The following is a 20,787-nucleotide window of genomic DNA, read 5'->3' as shown; positions in this document are numbered from 1 at the left end:
AATGCATCATTTCACGAGCCGGGCTCAGGCACGTGCAGAGCGGACGGCGTGGCCGCAAGGCCGTGGCCAGCCACGGGGCGCGGGCGGCCCGCAGCACGGCGAGACGGGGTGACCGCTGGACCCGCTGGAGCTCTGCACATGCTCCGTGTGCCAGCCCGGGCCGCTCACAGAGCCCCGCTGGGCTGCGAGAGCTGCGGCATCTCCGAGCCGCGCGCAGGCACTGCCACTCGCTGCAGCCATGGCATCTTTCAGAATCCCAGATAAGCTTCCAGGGGCACGTTTTTAAGAGAGTCCATAACAGAATATAATGTTTCCGTCAGGCTCTTGCCTTGCCTACAACCTGCAGCCGTAAAGCGAGTTTAATTCTCTAAGAGGAAGACTGGTGACAGCTATCGTTTCACTGTGTACTGTAATATATGAGATTCTGCCCTTAAAACCTGGAGCTGGCATTTGTCTGCTCTGGTTGTAAATAATGACATAGATCACAATGGATTTCAGTTCCTCATCGGTGTTTGATCAGCACAAAGGTAAGTCACCTGCTACTAATTTCAAAATCCTGTGGTCCTCCAATGCGTCCCATGCAAATATACTGAGATTACTTGACAGAATGAATAACATAAATTTTTGGGAAAGATCAGGTTTATTTTGATTTCATGTAAAGGAATTTCTTCCATCAGTTTTAGACTGGATGGATATTTCAGTCTATTGCTACAGTGATTTCTAAAATTTAATTTTCAGCAGAATAGCAACAGTGTCTGGCTACTCTTATGCTTAGCACTGAGAGATGTATTCTATATACTTATTCTTATATTGTATATTGGTCTTCTTATGGTTATAGACATTAAAAAGAGTTGTAGTAGTACCAAACAGAGCAGTTTAAAATGGAGTAAAAAATTTAAGAGCAGCTGGTTTTCATAAGTCTACACTAAAAAGACTAGGAGCTGACAAGTGAAATACTTTGCTTTACGAATTTAGCTGTATAGGGGAGTATTGCCATAATTGTATATTTAAGATATCACTAAAATCCCCAACATAAAGATTTTCTACATTGTAAGGTTGATATGGAAATAAAAATGTCTCTTTGTTGTCTATTTTGAAGTTAAATGTTAAATTTCACATCTTTATTTGCTACTACAATCTTCTATGTCTTATGGCTTAATCCACTACAAGTGTAGCAGCATTCCTTTTATGTTCCCAAAGCAGGACCCTGTCATTTCCTGATTATGCACGTTGCAACAAATTTCTCCTTAAGCTGGCTTACCAAACAGTATGTGTGCAGTGGCCACAGTTTGCAGTGCAGACCTGAAAAATATCCGAGCTGACTTGGCCACTCTGGCCACACAATGAAGGGGCTGAGTGTGGAAAAAAGATGAAAGCAGGAGGAAGACAAGATACTGCCCTTTAGGCAGCCAGGTGCCACAGGTTGTATTTCATGCTTGCCTACACTTCTCTCGTGAACCCAAAGTGAATGCAGCCCCTATAAAGTGGTGGCTTTATGGCTGCCTTTCAGCCACAGTAGCGCTCAAAGCCTGAGCAAGTCTTGGGAGCACTGCTTTACACCAACACAGCTGGGACCTGACACTGTAGTGGGGGGCTAGTGGGAAGTAAAACTGAGTGACGAGAGAAAAAACTACTACCAGCAAGTGTAAAGGAGAAAGGGAAGTGCAGTGGTAGAAGGGGGATCTGTACTGCAGGAATAGAGACAGGTACTCCTAAATCATGTGTGAATGACATAAGGAGCACTTTTCCCAACAGGACAGAGGTGTGGGGCAGACTGAGCTTCTGCAGCTCCAAACAGCCATTCCAATCTCTGCTTCTGCTGCACTATGAGTATGCTCTATGCCACATGCCAATCCAGTAGGGCTCAGAGTGGGGAGGCAGAGGGGAAACCCTGCATGCTCAGTGCCATCGGGATGGCTGCCAGGGAGCCAATGGATGTGGTGCCAAGAATGAGGCTGGAATATCACCAGGGCTGGGGAAGGCAAAGCCAAGTCTTCAGATGGTTTAGGGGGCAGAAAGCAATGCAGGAGACTGCAGACCCTAACCAGTTTATCCAGATAGAACGGAGAGAGTTGGGAGGCAACATCTGCCTGTCACTCCCTTTGCCCGTGATGTGCACCCCTTCCTGCTGCCAGGCCACTCTCCACGTTGACCCATCCTAATTCCTGTCCAGCATCATCTGCACCCCATGTCACTCTCCACCTATATCAACTCCCCAGCCAAAAGGTCTCTTCACTATAAATTAATCATCTCTGCTTCACCAGCACTGCAGGAACGCTTGCTCATTAGGTGACTTGTGACTTACTGCTTGCCTTCCCTGCTAGCTGCGTGGGAGGTGGATGGGGAGCAGGAGCACAAACTCACGGTAATGGGATACTGAGCTCATTGGTTACCATGCAAAGAACGGTCTGTTCAAAACTTACAGTATATTGTGGATTTTGTCTAAATACCATCTTAATGTCTGTTATTGATTTAAGCAGCATAATTTTTTCAGCAAGGAAAAGGGGAATGTCTTTCATTACAGCAATTTGTAACAATGGAGTAATACAAACTATCTTTCAAACACACTAAATTACTCTCTGTTGGTCTGAAAAAATAATTCAGCTCTCCTCCCAAACCCTTTTTGCTCCATCCCATGCATCAGAAGACTCTCACAACTATAAGTAAAAATAAAACCCCAGCGTTCCAAGCTTGAAAATCACACAGTCTCTTTGCAACATGTCTTATGGTACTGCTCAATAATATCTTATAATACTTACAATAGTAACAGCAATGTGGGTGGGACTTACAGAAGGCAAGCAGCACCAGAAACCCCTTCCCTCCTTAATGCTTGGTGCCATTTAAATAAATGTGTGCTGTTCCTGGCTTCAAATGTTTACCAATTAAACAGAGAAGCTAGACAAAGGCCTGGTGCATGCACAGTCAGGCACACACAGGGATTATTGCTTTGTTAAGTGCTCAATAAAAACACAATAGTAGAGAGTAAGTTACAGTTTTCAAAAACTGCACTCATCCACCTCCTGCTGACCCTTGACACTGACATGCTGGAAACAAATAAACTACCCAGTATTGTCCTGACAACAAGGTGTAGGAAATCACGTATGGCCTTTGGCTAGTGGTGGAGACGAGGGATTATGAGAGAGAGGGTAGTAAATTACATGCCTATATATTTCTTCTTCCCAGTGAATGTGAATTATCCTATATTCCCATCTTCAGTTTTTAATGTCTTGTGGTTTAGCAAGTCCTAAATCAGCCATTGTCAAGAGCATGTACACCAAACTCCAGCAAATTCATTTAGAACTTAAAAATCTAATGTTCTAGAAAGCATGCACTTATGTGCCTCTATTGTACACTTTGAAAAACAACACATCAGGCAACATCACAAATTGTGTAAAACATGCATTCTCCATAGTACAGTCAGAGGAGAATTAATGTCATGAGAAGCACAATTTCATTGCTCTGAATCCTGTGATCATTCTTTATCTCTCTTTATATACCCCCTTTTCCAACCAAAAGAAAACTACTTTACCTTGAAGAAATGATGCATTCTTAAAACACTGCAGCTTATTTCAGATAGATTGGTGTTTAACTTTGATTGTTTCTGAGGATTTTAGTACCACCCTGTATGTCATTTAGTCTTTTATTCCAGACCTTTCTATACCACTACTGTCAGCCTGCAGTTTCTCCCCTGCCTTCCTCTATACACAAGCTCCTAAATGGATCTTCTGCCTTTCTGAATCTGACAGCTTCCTTTCCCCAGTAGCATAGCAATTCTCCAAAATAAAATGTAAAATGTATTTGAAATGGGACTAGTATCTACTGGCATTTATAGAACTGCAAGATAATGATGGAGTAACTCTACCACATTAGAAGGTGAAGAGTCAGGCATTTGGCTGTTCACAATCCTTTTATGCCACATGGTGCTTGTGCCCCAGCCACAGCCAAGCTCCCAGCAGGGTGAGCTCACAGAGCAGGGGACGCAAACACTCAGTACTTCACTGTTGCCTTCTGCAAAATGCCCACTCCCTGAACCATTCCTCTTCTGCCCAGGAAGGTGTCTTCAAAAATAAATGTCCTACTAGCTTTGCGCCCATACTTCTTCATTCCTTGACAGGGTAAGCTGGAGGAAGATGAAGTGGTCATGTTGTTCACCTGGAGCCAAGTGCATCCAGCACAAACGACGTCCAAGCTCTCCCAGAATTTTCTGCTTCCTGTCATGTGAAGCATCAGAAGACCATTTATCTGTCTTCCTTCTCACTCCCCATCCACGATCATACAGGCCATGTTAAAGACACCCCACTTGAAGTTGTTGTCACTCTACAGAAATGGAACTTGTGTCAGTCTTCTTTATTCAGATGCACAACATGGGCAGTCATCCATTCCTCCTGGCCCAGGCTCCCTCACCAGCAGGGTGGCAGCCTGCTCCACCTGCCTCTCCTTGCTCTGGCAGCTAGGACTCATGGGTGGGGAAGTGTGAATCTTTGTGGCTTCATGCCACCATCATTTCACAGGAAGGGAGCCTGTGTTCTGCAAGAAGAGGCAGGGGCAAAACTCCATCCATCCATCCATCCATCCATCCATCCATCCATCCATCCATCCATCCATCCATCCAAGTTTTACTTCCTCTCCTCATACAAAAGGACAATTGCTCTGGGGAAAGCAGACTGAGCCCAGCACAAGCAAAGGGGAGGTGTCTTGGTTTTATCTAGAGGAAGAAGGGCAGAGATACTCAGAGACCCACATGAAGGAGTGCACTCTTGTCCTCATCTTCCTGCCATAGCTCCCTCCAGGTAAGCAACTGCTCTGCTCAGGAGATGGAGATTTTCCTTTTGTGGCTGGATTGCTCTGCTCCTGACTCACAATAGGAATACTTAACAATACTTACAAGGCAAAAAAAGAGTACAAAATTTACACGTGTGTTACATCAAAGGAGGTGAGGGCCCCTTTGATTCACTGTCTGCCTCAGCCCATCTAAAGATTTCTTTCCCACTGCCAGCAGCATCTTCTCTGTACCATACCCACACAAAACCTGCACAGCTGTACCCAACAGCAGCCGTGAGAGGAGCTGTGCCAGTGCTCAGGGCTGGCACCCCCTGGTACCTCCAGAGACTGGACAAGAGGCGCAACACAAGCAATCAACCACTCAGACCTGAGCTTGTCATTAATATGTTTTTGTTGAGTGTACCAATTGTGAGAGGCATCTTCAGGTCTGACATAATAAGGAAATATTATTAACTGGACTGGTGGTAAAGTCACTTCTTTTTTTCATGTACTGGTCACTGATGATGACTCTCCAGAGGCAATGACTCTTCATCTCTCTGCATCTCCCAGGCCCACAGGACAAATCTTCTGAGCCAAATGAACAGTTGCCTCAGCAATAGATCCATCAACAGAATAAAAATCAAGTTAACATTTTTATTCACAAATTTTATAAGGTGTGTAATTTAAAATACCAGTTAGAAGAAAGAAAACAAATTAGATTCTCTTTAGTTGAAGAGCAATGGAGAGGAAATCTGTGACAAAGGCAGATTTAACATCAGCTTTTTAATTCTCCCAAGCCCACAAACAGAGTTCCAGCTTTGACAGACTAACCTATTGCAGGGTAAGAGCTGATTGTGTTTCCATGGCAGCCAAATTTTGAAGTCCAGAGTGCTGATTGCACCCAGTGAGAGGTCATGTGGAGAATTAGACTAGGCTGTAAAGCGCAGCATAGAGCTCACACAGGTTCATCTGAGACAACATCTGATCACAACGTGAGTATTGTGGCTAATATTTAAATATCTTTTTTCACTAAAAAATATAATGACAATGTTTAAAATACAATTTCTACCAATGTGTTACAAATGTAATTGATTATGGTTAATAGCTTTATACTAACTCTTCAAATGCTCTTTAAACTATCTCACCTTTTTCTGCACAGCTTACAGAGTCATGCTATCTGCAGAAGTTTGACAGTACAGATAAGTCAACAGTCACTTAATCTGTCTTTCCTTTGATCAACTCCCTAGTGTGATTTAGGCATTTTCTCCAGCTGACAAGGTAGTGCAGTGGCTGGACAAGTAATATGTTCTAAAGCTCTGACCCTGTCCTGGTGTAGCCTGGAATACAGTTAATTTTCTTCTTAGCAGCCAATACAGTGATGTATTTTGCATTTAGTAAGAGACTAATGTTGACAATACAGTGCAGTTTTAGTTTCCAATTAGTGCTCACCCTAAATCCAGGACATTTCAGTGTCCCGTGCTCTGCAGCGATCAGGTGCTCAAGAGGCTGGGGGAGCATGGCCAGGAGAGCTGACCCAAACTGGCCAAAGGGATATTCCATACACAGACCGACATGGCCAGGGTGTGAAATGGGGGGAGCTGCAGGAAGACAGGCTGGGAGTTGGTCAGCAGGTGGCAAGCAACTGTATTGTGCATCACTTGCCTTTCTTTGGTTTTATTCATCTCTCTGTCTCCTTTTATTACAATTATTAATGATGATGTTGTTGTTGTTGTGATGGTGATGATGATGATGATGTGTTATTTCAATTATTAAACTGTTCTTATATCAACCCGCCAATTTTACCATTTTCTGATTCTCCTTCCCACCCCACAAGGGTCAGGACAGTGATTGAGCATTGGAGGCATCTAGAGTTAGACCCGAACAGACCCTGAGCCATTGTGAACAGTACAGCTCACTGCAGCTGTGCTTCTTTTTGAGTCAATAGAGATCAGAAACATGAGACTGTTTCTGACCAACAATACATATCTAGAGTATTTTACCATAACATCAGGTTTGACCCTGCACCAAAAAATCTACTTTTTGACTCCTAGAGTTAAGAGGTCCACTTGAAGCATGTGGAGCATGGGATGACCAGTCTGAAAGGAAGTGAAAAGCAAAGAAGCAAAGAGAACATCACTATTATTTCCTTAGAAAGAAAAGTCTGAGGAATGTTCTGGAACAGGTCCTGCAAGGCATCTGCTTTAAATAATAACTTACACTGTAGCTGCCACACCAAATAAACCTCTCCTGGGTTCAAAGCAATAGTCCACTTTTCCTTTTTGCGGGAATTATCAACACAAACCACTGCTGCCAGAAGTTTACTCTCCCAAGAAGAGAATTCCCTTGGACATTGCAGGGAAGTGAAAAGCCTCAGTCTTCTGACTGGTGCAGGAATAACACTGAAACTGAAAACAGCTAGGTCCTGATTTCATCCTATCTCATAAAAGTGCAGCCAGAAATACTATGAGCTAGTTCAGTTATTACATTTTTTTCTCAAGTCATGTTACATTAGTATGATTTCTTACAAGAAGTGGAAACTTTCCAGAATTTTTCTTAAGTCCTTTGAGTGTCTGTGTTGGAAAGTTTTTGGAAGAAGTTATGATGAAAAGCAAGTTTCAGATGACTAACAAAAACCACAGTGCTGTTTAGATACACTTTGTTCCACTCCAAGTTACTCAGCCATTTAAACAAGTGTCATAATTTTCACTGTTTATCGCTTGTACTTGCTCTCTGCTTACTCATGGGCATGCTCCTTCTCTGCAGCTGATGCAGCAGAAGAGATCGACTTGGCTGTGGTTTACCAAGCAGCAGCTAATGGGGATGTGAACACCCTGACTGCAGTGATCCGAGAGGATCCTTCCATCCTGGAGTCTTGTGACAGAGAGGGTAAATAAAAGCCAAGCTTGTTCTCAGGAGATCTGTTGCTTCAGTTTGCAATTAAACTTTCCATTTTTTTATTATGATTTTTGTGTTCAACAAATTATATTTAGTAGCAGAATATGGGAAATTTGAGTTATTCGTTGGAACATCCACTGGAAATGCACAGTTTGGATAATTCCTTCCCCCTATAATTGTAAGATATTTTTATATGATTACAAATAAGCTGTTTTGCTATAATTAGAGAGTACTTTACCATTAATTTAGTTTATCTTATTTAGGTAGATGCTGAGAAACTGTTGGCATTTCAGGGGAGGAAAAAGAATGTTTTTACCAATGCCAAGTGACATACATTCTGCACATCTCTAAAGCAAAGGTTACAGTAGGTGTACAGTCACAGTATGAATGGTTTTGTCAAGTAATTTTTTGCCAAATGGTTGGTTATACAGTCTGCAATAATCTAAATGATCTGTTTTATCTGTCAGGCTGTGCTCATTTTGTGTTCAAGTTACTATTTAATGTTATTACAAATTATTGTACATTGGCTGGGTTTTTTATGTATCTGTTTCCTAAGTGAATAAGAACCACAGACCTCTGGAGGCTATTCTCAAGAATAACCTTTTTTTGTCTGAAGTATTTTTTTAATTGCAGTTTCTTATAAAGGCCTTTCTAAATTCTTAAAAAATTCTTTTTAATTGCAGTGTTCTTCTATGAACACTGTCTTTTCTAATCTTTAACAGCTTCTACCAAGCTACCAATTTTTCTTACACTTTAAACAAGCCATTCTAACTGTTATCTTTAAAACATCTGCTGGTTAATAGGGAAAATTTACTCAAGACAAAATGCTCCCAGTCCAGTTCGTTAATGGGACAGACTAGGTATAAAAGGTGGGTGGAGTAGGTGGAGATGGATTGGTCAGCAAACAGAAGTATTCAGCTCCAGAATTAACTTGTTTTCTAGGTTGTCCATGCAAGTGTAACTAAAGACCAGTTTTGCAACACAAAACCTACAGCTCATATCTTGCACTTCTCATTGAGTCCAGTAAGAATAATTATACTTCAACTATATATGAAGTTTCTAATAGTCTTATAGTTTCTAATAATCATGTTTATTCCCAGCCTAGTAATTTTAAATTGCTTTTTCAGATTCTGCAGGAAAATCTCTTGCTGTTTTTCAGCAGTTAACAGAATGGAAGGAAAAGGAAGCAATTAAATACAATACTTCATGAAGAAATTTGATTATTAGGTTTAAATGTAGATTTCAGGGGTTTTACAAAACTGAAAATTTTTGCAGGATATTAAAAAAAGTTCTTATCAAAACAGGAAATAAAATGTCCTAGACCAAATCCAGACTTCAAATTAAGTTATTCTCTGCATAAAGGGCAACTCACACTTTTATACCTTTGCAAGGAACACCACTTGATTTCGTAAGTCTTTTGAATACACAGACAGAATGAAGCTGGGTTTTGAGAAAATTAGACAAGCACCATCTGTCTGCTAGTCATTCTGAAGAATATTAGCCTCCAGAATGGTGTACAAAGCCAAAAGTTCATTTTGGGAACAGAAAAGCACTTTTCCCTCCAGAAGCACAGTTAATGAGGCAAAGCTTTTGCTAATACAGTCATGCTCTTTTTAAAATCAGTGGTCAGTGACTGGCATAGCAGTTACTTCCTGTCTAAATAAAGCTGAGTACAACTATTGGACAGTTGTCAGAGAAACAATTTGTTAACTTGCCAGTGTTAACATTGGAAAATAGGAAACTATATCTTATAAACATGACAAAATGAAATTGTAAAATAAATTTGGCTCTCTTCCCCAGGTTGCACACCTTTGATGCATGCTGTGTCAGGACGCCAGGTTGATACAGTGAAGCTTCTGTTGAAGATGGGAGCCAATATTAATACTCAAGATGCTTGTGGACGTACCAGTTTGTCTCTGGCAACATATTTGGTACCAAGACTTGGGGGACAAAGATGGAGGAAGGGAGTAAATGTGCAGACCAAATAAGATTTCTGCTTACACTACAGAAAAAAAAAAAAGTGCAAAACATTTAGGTCTAGACAACAGTGTAATTGGTTTTGAAACTTTACTACGATGCAAACCCGGATCAATGATTATTACAAGAGGATGAGGACTCCTGTCAGATACTACTGTCAGAGTGTCCTTTCTCTTTTGGGTTGTAAAATCAGTGCATGATATGAGGATCTCACAAGAAAAAGTTTTTTCTATGCACTGGAAATTTCCCTCTTAATAGGCAGATTGACTTCTCCCCCTTGCATAGTCAGGTGAGGGCTTTCCTGTCTCAAATTCTGGTGATCAGCAGGCATGTGTTCCTGCACACCACATGAACCAGGGCATTGCTTCTTTTTGCTGTGGTCCTAGACTTTGGATGGCCAGGCTGAGAACTGAAATTCAAGGTGCTGCAGGTGCCAGGGCACTTGTTCAGATCATAAACAATCCAGTCCCCTGATCAACCTACATGCAAGTGGCAGGAGGGGCAGACATCCCACCGAGACATTTGGGAAGGGAATTGTACTTCAGAATCTATCTGAAGCAACAAGGATGGTCCTCTTCTTAGTCTTCCACTCCTTGCGGGAGGTAATTCAGGTTTCAGAGAGAGAATGGGGACCAAGTTAGCCGAGCAGATTGGGCTTCCATTATTAATCGGACAGAAAGGAAGGAGTGTCCAGCCATGCTGCATAGTATGAGTTAAGCTGGATGACTGCCAGCCCATTTAAACAGACACTGTGGCAGCCTAATTAAATGACATACCTTGCACCTAGTTTCTTCCTGAAAATTCAGGACAAAAACAATGTTCTTGCTTAGCTGTGCAACATTCAGCCAGAAAATAAATGTAGAAAATAACAAAACAGGCAGTCCCATCCCGTGCAAGGAGCATGCCCCACTTACTTGAGAACAAACATTTCCTCTGCAAGATATTTTTAAAAAATCCCATAATAAGTGTCATGCTCCTTTTTTCCTTCCTCTTTTCCCGGAGGGGAAAAAATGTTCTTTGGAAAAAAAGAAAAGACTGGAAAAGATTTAAACCACCCAGGCTTCTAAATTTCCATTTCTGTTTCTGTGAGGGATGTAACCAGAGGTCCAGAGAGAATTCAGCTGTGATGTCTGTCCAAACAAATGAGTTCAGGAGAGTTGCACAGTCAAGGCTGCGTGTGAGACTTGGTGGCCTTGTACTTCCACCAAGAGCTCCAACAGGGATGTTCTGATTCCACCATTCCACACATTTTCCCCAGAAATGCTCATAATGCCAATCCAAAATAGCTCATATGGGAGGGAATGATCTTTATCAGTTGCCTGCTGAGGTTTTAACGAAACACTTAAACTCATGCTTGATTTTGTTTAGACTTAAGTATATGCTGAAAGATTCATGCAGTCACAACCAGACTGTTTACTTGCTTTTATGTTGAGGTTATCAATAGAAGGTTTTGGTCCAAGAACTGATTCACCCCAGATGTTTTGGTGCTGTTTTCAGTCTAGCATTGCCACTAATACAAACTTCTGCAACAACATTTATAAGACCACACTCTAAGGCTTTTTATCATTGATTTGCCATCCCTGCTAAAATCTCATAAATTAAATGAGATTGAATGTTCATGTTCTTGGTTTGATCTAGCATGATTGAACTCACAGGTAAGAATATGTGTAGTATTTGCTAGCGATACAGGAATTACCAGATTTTTACACACTGTTAGTGCTTGCCACAGCTGCAGGAAAAAAAAAAAAAAAAAAACAAAAAAACAAAAACAAACAAACAAAATACTGTGTAAATGAAACACCTTTTCAGATAAATTAACAAACGACATAGTTTGAGACCCAGACTACAAAGGGGAACTACTCTCAGTGCTGAGAACCCTCTACTGAGGAAAAAAAAGTCCAGTTCCTCTGCTGGTAGAAATGGCTACAGTCACATGCGAATTCCAGCACCACATTTTCCAGCAAGAAAAGATCTGGCCTTATACATTTCACTTTCCTCTTTGATATGCTCTAATTTCTTTTTTAGGGCTGGCTAGAAGGCTGTGTCAGCCTGCTCAGGAATGGTGCTAAGCAGAACATACCTGACAAGAACGGGAGGTTGCCACTGCACGCTGCCACTGCAGAGCCTGATGTGAGGTATGTGCCTGGTTCCCACAGCTTTTGCTGGCTGAATCTCACAGGTAGCCAGCAACCCAAGGAGACCCCACATCAGGAATAATAGTTGTGGCAGCTACACTTGTGACCTGCCTCTTTGTTTAGTGGTTACCATGAAGCAGGTAGAGAGGAAGAAAAACATTGCACAATATTTGTGTACCAGAGGTCGATGTCCAGGTAAAGTGAGGAGCCTGGTTTAAGATTGCAATAGCTGGAGGAGTAAAAATAATTATAACAGAGGTTGAACCCCTGTGTTTCCCCTGCCCAACTACCTTTCTGTCACCTACTCACATGAAATATTTCAAGACTTCTCTGGACTTCTCCTCTGAGTAGCATGGTAAATGTGAGAAAAGTTTCCCACAAGACAATCTCTCTGAAAACCCCTCCCATAAAGGGGAAGTTAAGGATTGGTGGTCTGGCTCATTTTTAACTACTTTTACTGAGGGTAGAGTAACAGCTACAGATTTCTTAAGAAATATTTCTTAAGAATATTTCTTAAGAAATATTCTCTTTGTGTGATTCCGGCCTGTGACAATAGGAAGGTTTAATAAATTTTGATTTGTACATTTGAATTCACTCAAAAATCTCCCCTAAGTAAATCATGCCTGAAGGTATAGGAACATTAAAATGCCCTAGAGTATATTACTGTGTCCCGCAGCCATAGGGAGGAGGAGAGAAGATCCAGCAGGCAGGAATTGTGCAGCAAGATTGATTTATTTAATTATTTTACAAACTCTTTTATAGACTTTTTTCTTCATAGTCTAATTGGACAAGGATCAGCCACCCCTTGGGGGTGATTGGCTAGAATCTTAAAATATCCATTGTCAAAATATTTTTTACTATACTATAAACAAGGCTTCTCAAGGTTGCAGGTGTTTGGTTGTTTACAGAACTCTGCTACTATCTCCTGTGAGAGAGAAAAGTCTCTCACAGACTTAGAAAATAGCAAGAAAATCCTTGCTAGCAGCATTTTTGTATACACAAAGGAAGACATTAGAAATAGGTAAAACTTTCAGTACATGCAATATGTTCAGTTGACTTAATTACTGAGTCTACGATTTTGTTGCGGACCAGCCCAGACATTTGGCCATTTCTGCTAATCTTGTTCTCCAGCCTATTTTTATAGTTTTATTCATTTTCCACATGATCTTTGCTTTTCATGCATCACTTGAAGAGAATAATTTGAGATTTCTGCAAAAAAAAAACAAAGCCAACACAGAAAGAAGAGAATGTTTGTACAACACCACACATGTTGCCACTTGAAAGGGAACACTTCATTAATCTACCCTACCAGGAGCACCCTGGCTCCCCTGAATGTTTTTCACGTTCTCCATGGATACAGGTAGACCTTTCTTTGCGCAGTTTTGCTTTTCCTCTCTATTCCCCCTGGGTTTGTCCCATGCCCAGACACAGGCCTGGAGCGCTGACGGGGGGAGGCTTTTCGATGATTATTGTCACTCCCTTGAATCCTATGTCATTGCCTAAAGACAATATCCAATGGCCAGTTATGAAGTGCTTTTGCAGCTAAATTTGAAAGCTGGCAGTCCACTGCTGCAACCTCACATGCTGGATGCAGCATGGAAAGACAGAGACAGTTCATGTATTGATTTGATAATTGATTTATGTGCTCCAGTGCTTTCTACAGAGCCTAACAGGCAAGGCGGAAGGAGAATCAATTGCTGATCTATGCCTTTAAGAGTAGATATCAGAGAATCCTCAGCTGCATGGTTGGATATCTACATATTTAAATGGTAGCACTTAAGTTGCCATAATGGTCTAATGATGTAACTGAGTCAAAGTTTATCAGTGATAAAGATTCAAGTCAAATAATTCGATTTCTTTCACATACAGTGGTTTCATTGATCATATCTGAAGCTGAACCACAGAGCCCTGTATCAGATTATAAAACTATGTGATAAATGGGCTTTACAAGCATGATTTCTCACTTTCATTTTCCTGACTCGTTGATATTTACCAAGACCTGTTTTCAGACACTGAATTTCTGAGATTCTGAGTAATTTTGCTGAATGACCACAGAATCTTTCTTCAGTTCTACAAACTTTTACCAAACCAATCACAACAATTCTAGTGTCATCCTTTTCAGAGTTCCTATGACTCAATTTAGAAAAGGAGGTGTAACACCTCTTTTCTAGAAGAATGTGTATCCATACGCAAATGGATTTGAAATCAAAGCAAAATCCCTATCCTGGGATCTGCCCAATCATCACCCTCTTCATTCTGCTTTATAAAAACCCTAAATTTGGACTCTGAACACCTGAGGAAGATGTTACCTATAAATAAAATTTTCACCTGCAGAATTACCAAAACCATCCCTAAGCAACTGTAAATATCTTCTTTTGAATAATTTACATATCTAGTTCTTTGTTACCTGTAGGGAAGAACAAATTTGACATGCAGCATTCTCAGCTTCATCTAATGCACACACCTGAGCACGGTTCACTCCAGAAAATACACTGGAAGTGGTTGAAGATAAAAAGCAGCAAAAGATTTTCATTCAGTCTCCTCTGCATGGGAATAAATGCAGGATTTTATACATTCGTTTCTCATTACCTTTACATTTATCAGATTTCCTTCCTTTATTCTTCATCATCTTTTACTTTCTTTGCTAAACAGCATGTGTTCTTAATATCCAGGTTGTGAAGGTTTATAGCAAATTCACACTTTCAGGTGAGCCACAGGTTTGCACAATGATCCACTGAGGATACATCCTTCCTTTTGCTGGAATCATAAGAACTGTACACTCATGTTAGGATTGGCTTTGTTACAGCATGTGACTGGATAGGATAGTGTTTTTCATTTCCATGGTCCAGCCACGTCCATCATCCAAACACTTCGCATCCTACTATAAAATACAGCCATCTTTGCCAAACCTATAGTGATTTCAGAACATCTTCACAAGATACCAAAAGGAAATCAAAATCCATGAAGTGTTAAAAATATTGTGCTTGAATAATATTTCGTTCATACTTTATTGTTCCCTCCACCAGAGGGGAGTGTTTGTAGTCCAACATTCTGTAAAATGTGAACACACGCATTTCTATGTTTTATGCCATAATAATGGCCCTATTCCAGCAGACATACTGTAAGGCCTTGTAAAATATTGGGGTTTGTGTGGGTAAACATCCAGCAAGCATGCTTATACACATATACACCCACACACCCACAATTGTGTACGCTACATCACATTATTCTGAGATTTAAACAGAGTAAAAAATCCTTACAGAAGCTAGCATTTCTGTTATTTTAGGACATTATAAAATAGGTTGACAGTGAATTGCTAAGCTACCAAAAACTACACACACTTACAGTATTATACATTCTAATTCTAGCCTGGCAATCAGCACAAGAGTTATTCCGAGTGGATATGCTTTTGATTCCAAGCTCTAAACTTCTCTTGTTACCATAAGCCATAAAGTCCTCTTTGTTTTTCTCATATGACAAAGCTCAGACCTAAGATACTGACCTGTGCCTGTCACTAATACTGATTTTTCATGAAATTGCACATTTTGGTTTTTAAAAAACTGTCAGTTTTTCAGGTTTAGTCAGGAGTACAGCACACTGATTATATCGTTGCTTCCACAGGCTTCTGAGCGTGCTTCTGCAGCAGTCAAATCTTAGTGAAATTAATCATCAGGACAATGAGGTGAGTGAGCTTGTGCTTCAAGTCACAGTCCCTTGAACTGAGGGCATAGAAGCCATTCAATTTTACGATGGGACTTCACACTACCAAAAATTTCTATAATACTTTTGCTGAACTCTGCAAAGTACTATGTCATTTTTCCTTCTATACACTATGTACCTGTAGGCTAATAAACCTTCTCTATATTCAGCCATCCATGAGGTACCTTGAATCCGTCTCTTAAATCATTTGTCAAGACAGTAATTGCCCTTGATTTTTCTGAAGTTAGACACTGGACCAAATCTTCACCTTTACCAATCGTAAGTGTTCAAGGCCCAGCTGGTTGGAGCTCTGAGCACCCTGGTCTAGTGGAAGGTGTCTCTGCCCATGGCAGGCAGGTTGGAACGAGATAATCTTTAAGGTCCCTTCCCACCCAAGCCAGTCTATGATTCCTTGATCCTTGATCAGAAAGCCAGCATTACACAGAACAGTCATGGAAGCGCAAAAATTTGTGCTGTTGTCTTCCATATGAAATCATGTCCTGCATGTATATGTAGCGTACATAGGAGAGTGTTAACTTCTCATGTTTTTCTCCAAAGAGAGAAGCCAAGACACAAGAGAGATTCTGAGTGTCTTTTCATATGTTTCTCTTCATTCTAACAGTTGCTCAAGAATGTGTCTCTTTACCACAGCGCCAGAATGGCCAGAGGGCTGTTGATTTGTCCTCTTTCTTATCCACTGAAAAGTTGTAGAACCTGCTCACAACACCCTAAACCATATATGCTTTGTCTTGGTGTAGAAATATGTTGTTAATGAATTGCGTGGAACTGTGGATCATCGTTTCATAATATTTTGCTGTAATGCACTGGTACATGCAATTTGGAACTTTTCGTCCATCTCATTGTCATTTGGTGCTGACAGTATATTTGTTCAAGTGTCAGTACTAAGCCCTGAATACTCATGTTTTCTGAAAAATGTGGATACTCATAAATGATTGAAACTAATAGAGCTGTTCTCTTGGCGTAAGTAAAACACTTCTGTTTTCTCATCTGACACTTGAGAAAAACACCCTGATGAATGCATGAACACGTAAACAGTAAGAAATACACCTGGAGGTTTCATAGCTTCCACAACTGTGTCTTTCTGTGGGTTTATTAGTTAAGCCTGTGAGATGACAATGTGAAGAAACATTCCCTGTAAAAGCCTTGAATCTGAACAAAACAAGTGTCACACTCTATTTCTCACATTCCCATTTCTTGGGTTTTGTCCTTTTACGTCCCCTACTGCTCCTTATTTTGTATGAATGTGCAATTGTTTGGCTGTCTCACCTCTAAGATTGTATTCTGCTGGACCTTCAGCTTTGACAGTTCTGATGTCACTCTCATGCTTCCACTTACAAACAGTAGTGTATCTACCAACAGATGCCATTCCAGGGTGGTAGCACAAATGCACAAATGCTGTGGGCTAGGCAGTCATTGCCTGCTGCAGAAAGCCCGCACACGTGAGCTGCTGCTATAAGCAGCTCAATGCTCTTTGCTCAACTGGGCGCTCCGAAAGGACATGTGGAATGTACCAATTATCAGACAGGAAACGGAGAAGAAAACAGGAAGCTCTCTCTGAATCCTTGGTGCAGCCACATGGCTACAAGAGTAAACTGAAAAAAGATATACAAGAAAAGGACTACAAAGATGGTAATAGTTTTAGAGCAACTTCCTTACACGGGCGAGCTAACTATAACTAACTATAATAGGACTTTCAGCTTGGCAACTACTACAGAGAGATGATATAAACCCATGGTATCATAAATTGCATGGAAATGAAAAGAGAATTATTATTAACTGATCTGGGATTCCTGCACATGAAAATATGGGGACATCTGTAAAAATTATCAGGCAATAGTTTCAAAGAAAATGAAAATAAATACTTTTTCAGAAAATGCATCATTACCCTCTGAAACACTGGTTCTCATAGGAAGTCTTTAGTCTGATTACCAAATATTAGGTGTCAGTATGTTGCCAAGCCTTGTTTCTTGTATTTTTACACTAAGCACCTGCTACTGACCTCGCTGAGTTTTATCACTGTACTATAGAGATCTTTGAAAACTATCAGCAGTTTTACATTCTATGTTACAGCTGATTCTGCTGGCTACTGCAGTAGAAACAGAGAGAAGGTTGATTTTTCAAGGATTTTTTCTTTGGCCGTACCAACAGACTGAGAAAGGATGACAGAAAGAAACCGTAGTTTCTCCTTCTTCAGTGATTTTTCTGCTCTCCAGGACTAGTGACAAGTACTCATTTCCCAGCTGGAAGTCACTTCACTGAAGCCTCATAGATAATGGCACTCACAGATAATGTGTGTCCATCAAAAGTAATAAGTTGCGCATGTCTACTGACATCAATGTCAGAGCTCCCATTAATTTCGTTGGTGCAGGAGTTTACCCTCAATTTTGGTTTCACAAAACTGAAATCCCCATGATTAAGCTTTGCAAACACTAAGTAAAACCAAAACTGCTCTCATTCAACTGCTCTGTTGTGTTATCACCCATACTTAAGCCACATGGGAACTTAAAAGTCTTACAAGATATGTGATGATTGAGAGAAATGAATGTAAAGGCATTCAAGCTTTTAGTCAGAAAATCACTGCAAACAACTTCCACTTTAATGCACTGATAAGCTGTCTGCATCAATACAGCTCATACTTTACCTGGGTTTTTACCAGTCAGTTTTATGGTGCTCTATTTCAAGTTTTAATTGCTTTTCCACTCAACCTTTTTTTTTTGAATGCTTCTTATCCTTTTGGAAATCAGGCAAGACCCTTGAAATGCATTTTTCTGGTAAGAGAGAAAACAACACCTGCCAAAGTAAAATGTTGCCACACCTGAAAAACACCAGCAATTTTTTAGAAGCACAATAAATGACTAAATTTATACAGAAAATCTTAATCATTATGGATACAGAGTAAAAGATAGGTGAGTGTAACAATGCTGAAGGTGCAAATATAGGCCAAGAATTCTCTGATCTAAGACTGACTGGATGCAGATAAGATGGAATGAAAATGCAGGTGAATACCTTACCATTTGCTTTGTTTTCTCCCTGAAGAGTAAATATAAAATGTTTATATTGTGACTTTTTTGTGGACATCACTCTTTCAGTGCTTTAGCTTGCTGACTAGTGCCAGCTGCAATACTAGCTTATGATATTTATTTTGGATCAAAGATAAGATAAAACATAAACATCACTCTGTGTAATGCTGAAGCACCAGTCTAAACAGGATCCAAGCTGAGCAGTGAGGAACTGTCTCCCAGCCATCGTTGCCCTGACCACGGGTTTTTTATAACAGGCTATAGGCACGTATGGAGGTAGCATTTGTATTTGTATCCATTTTCTATAATAATTCCAAAAAGCTAATTGCTTGGTTCCCCCTGATGACTCCACTAATTCAGAAGCTGCTACTATTTCAAATCAAGGTGACAAGGGAAGAGTTTGTCCACCCTGGATGGCTTAAGGGCTGCCTAGCCCTTAAAGACTTGAAGGGTGCTCCTGTGAGTGACAATAATTTGCCCTCTGGGTTTGTGGCTTACAGGGAATGACTTCACTCCATTGGGCTGCATTCCACAACAGACCCCAGCACACCCAGACTCTGCTGCACAAGGGAGCAGACCCAACTCTGGTGGACAAGGACTTCAAAACAGCTCTGCACTGGGCAGTACAGGTGAGCCACACCATGGTCCTACTGGGATGTTTATTGAGCTGACTTGGCTATTGTGGTGTCCTAAATAATTCTAAGGAAATAGCTGGGGATGTGGAACAAGGAAATTGGATGCTAAGAATGCCCATTAAGCCCCAGCATTTTGCCAGTGGGTATGGATCAAGGATCTAGCATCTTCTTTGGAGACCAAAGCATACTCAGTATAGGCTTTGCCCTGTTGCCCTAAAGTTTTCATTTATCTCAGTGGGACTATGTGTATGCTTCATGTTGAACTCACGCCTAATTTTTTTTCACTAAATCAAGGTTGCAGAAACCAGCAGCTTAAATAGTCTGGCCAGAGGCCTTTGGGAATAAAATAATGTAAACACAAGTTAAAACACATTTAAAGAGATACAGCTGTGAAATAATTAGCTGAAGGGTTGAGACCCTACTTCTCTGGAGATTGGGGAAGACATGGAGCTAAACATATTTTCTGTTGAGCTGTACATTCCTATCTCATATGCAAAAAACCATTGTCAAACACTGAGGCCATCATTAGAGAAACAAACCATATAGGTTTAATGTGACATTAAAAACTGTATTATGTAATTGTTAGTAAGTGATCTAAAGCACAGCATAATTTACTGACTTTCCTAGTTTACTGCAGAGAACTGCCCAGATGAAATTGTATGTTTTTACTTGCTCACTTGCCATAGCAGCTTCCAGTATCGATGTTCAAATCGTGTGCACAACAGATAAACCAAAATAGAACTCACAAAGAAATCCAGCAACCTTTTCATACAATGACCAAATATTTGCATCCTTATCTTTTGGTCTAAGTTTGCTCTTCTTAAAAGAGGTGTCAACAAAGAAATTTAAAATCTTTGAACTGCCGTATACTATATTTGTTATGGGGGGGTAAGGACATCTGAGCAAATAATCTGTTTCCTTCAACCACAGCCTCACAAAGATCGTTAATATAATAGGCCTAATTTTTTTTTTTTTTTTTCTGAAGTAGAGGTATATTTTGACCTCTGCAGCTGGTATTATTTCAAAAGTTTTGTTCTTGTTTAATCCTCATCAGTCTTAAATTGGACTTGTTATTTGCCTTTGGAGACTAAAGGTATCTACTCTGATATCTGTTGTGCATTTTTACCAGGTTTATTCCAGTTCTGGCTGCTTCCAGTGGGAAATCTCTGAAACTCATGCAAACTCCTGCATGATAGCCAGTGGGACAAACTGTCTGACAAACAGAAAGACAAAACTCAATCCTCTTTATAACCTTCAGAGTTCCCCTCCTTCCTTAAGCTTTCCCTGATTCTGTATTTTGTATGTTTCATTGTTGAATTCCACTGTTAACTCGCACCTCCACCCTTCTCTCACAAGTGTGCAGAATAACTTGTAAGAAATGGGGAGATGGAAACTGCAAAACCCACTTGGCCTCAGGTGGGGGACAAGTCACAAATACCCTCTTTTCCTTTAAGCTGCTCCTGGAAATGAAGAGGAAGTATGCAGAATGACACACACCCACACCCACCCCTTTTTCCCTTCTTGTGAGATTTCTGCCATTAAACCTTATAAATTGCTTCTTCCATCCACATACTTCTCCACACTCTAGGTCCTGAAGGGGCAGTTGAAATACCAGAGCACGAAATAGATCTGTTCACATTTCTC

General features: G+C 40.6%; 1 protein-coding gene across 3 annotated transcripts in view; it reads left to right on the top strand.

The window, feature by feature from the left end:
- The first annotated feature begins 242 nt into the window (after positions 1–242).
- The window catches only part of ANKRD55 (ankyrin repeat domain 55), a 46,473-nt gene continuing 25,928 nt past the window's right edge, over positions 243–20,787 (top strand). For all 3 annotated transcript variants that reach the window (XM_069001372.1, XM_069001371.1, XM_069001373.1), the window contains exons 1-6: positions 243–527; positions 7,525–7,647; positions 9,457–9,587; positions 11,659–11,768; positions 15,390–15,450; positions 19,009–19,137. In XM_069001372.1, coding sequence (XP_068857473.1) covers positions 488–527; positions 7,525–7,647; positions 9,457–9,587; positions 11,659–11,768; positions 15,390–15,450; positions 19,009–19,137 — 594 coding nt within the window. In that variant the 5' untranslated portion in view covers positions 243–487. The remainder of the gene's footprint in view (positions 528–7,524; positions 7,648–9,456; positions 9,588–11,658; positions 11,769–15,389; positions 15,451–19,008; positions 19,138–20,787) is intronic.

Source organism: Aphelocoma coerulescens, assembly GCF_041296385.1.
Source record: "Aphelocoma coerulescens isolate FSJ_1873_10779 chromosome Z unlocalized genomic scaffold, UR_Acoe_1.0 ChrZ, whole genome shotgun sequence".
In the NCBI taxonomy this organism is placed as follows: domain Eukaryota; kingdom Metazoa; phylum Chordata; class Aves; order Passeriformes; family Corvidae; genus Aphelocoma; species Aphelocoma coerulescens.
Note: the sequence above shows the minus strand (reverse complement) of the source record. Positions and strands in the feature narration are given on the sequence as shown.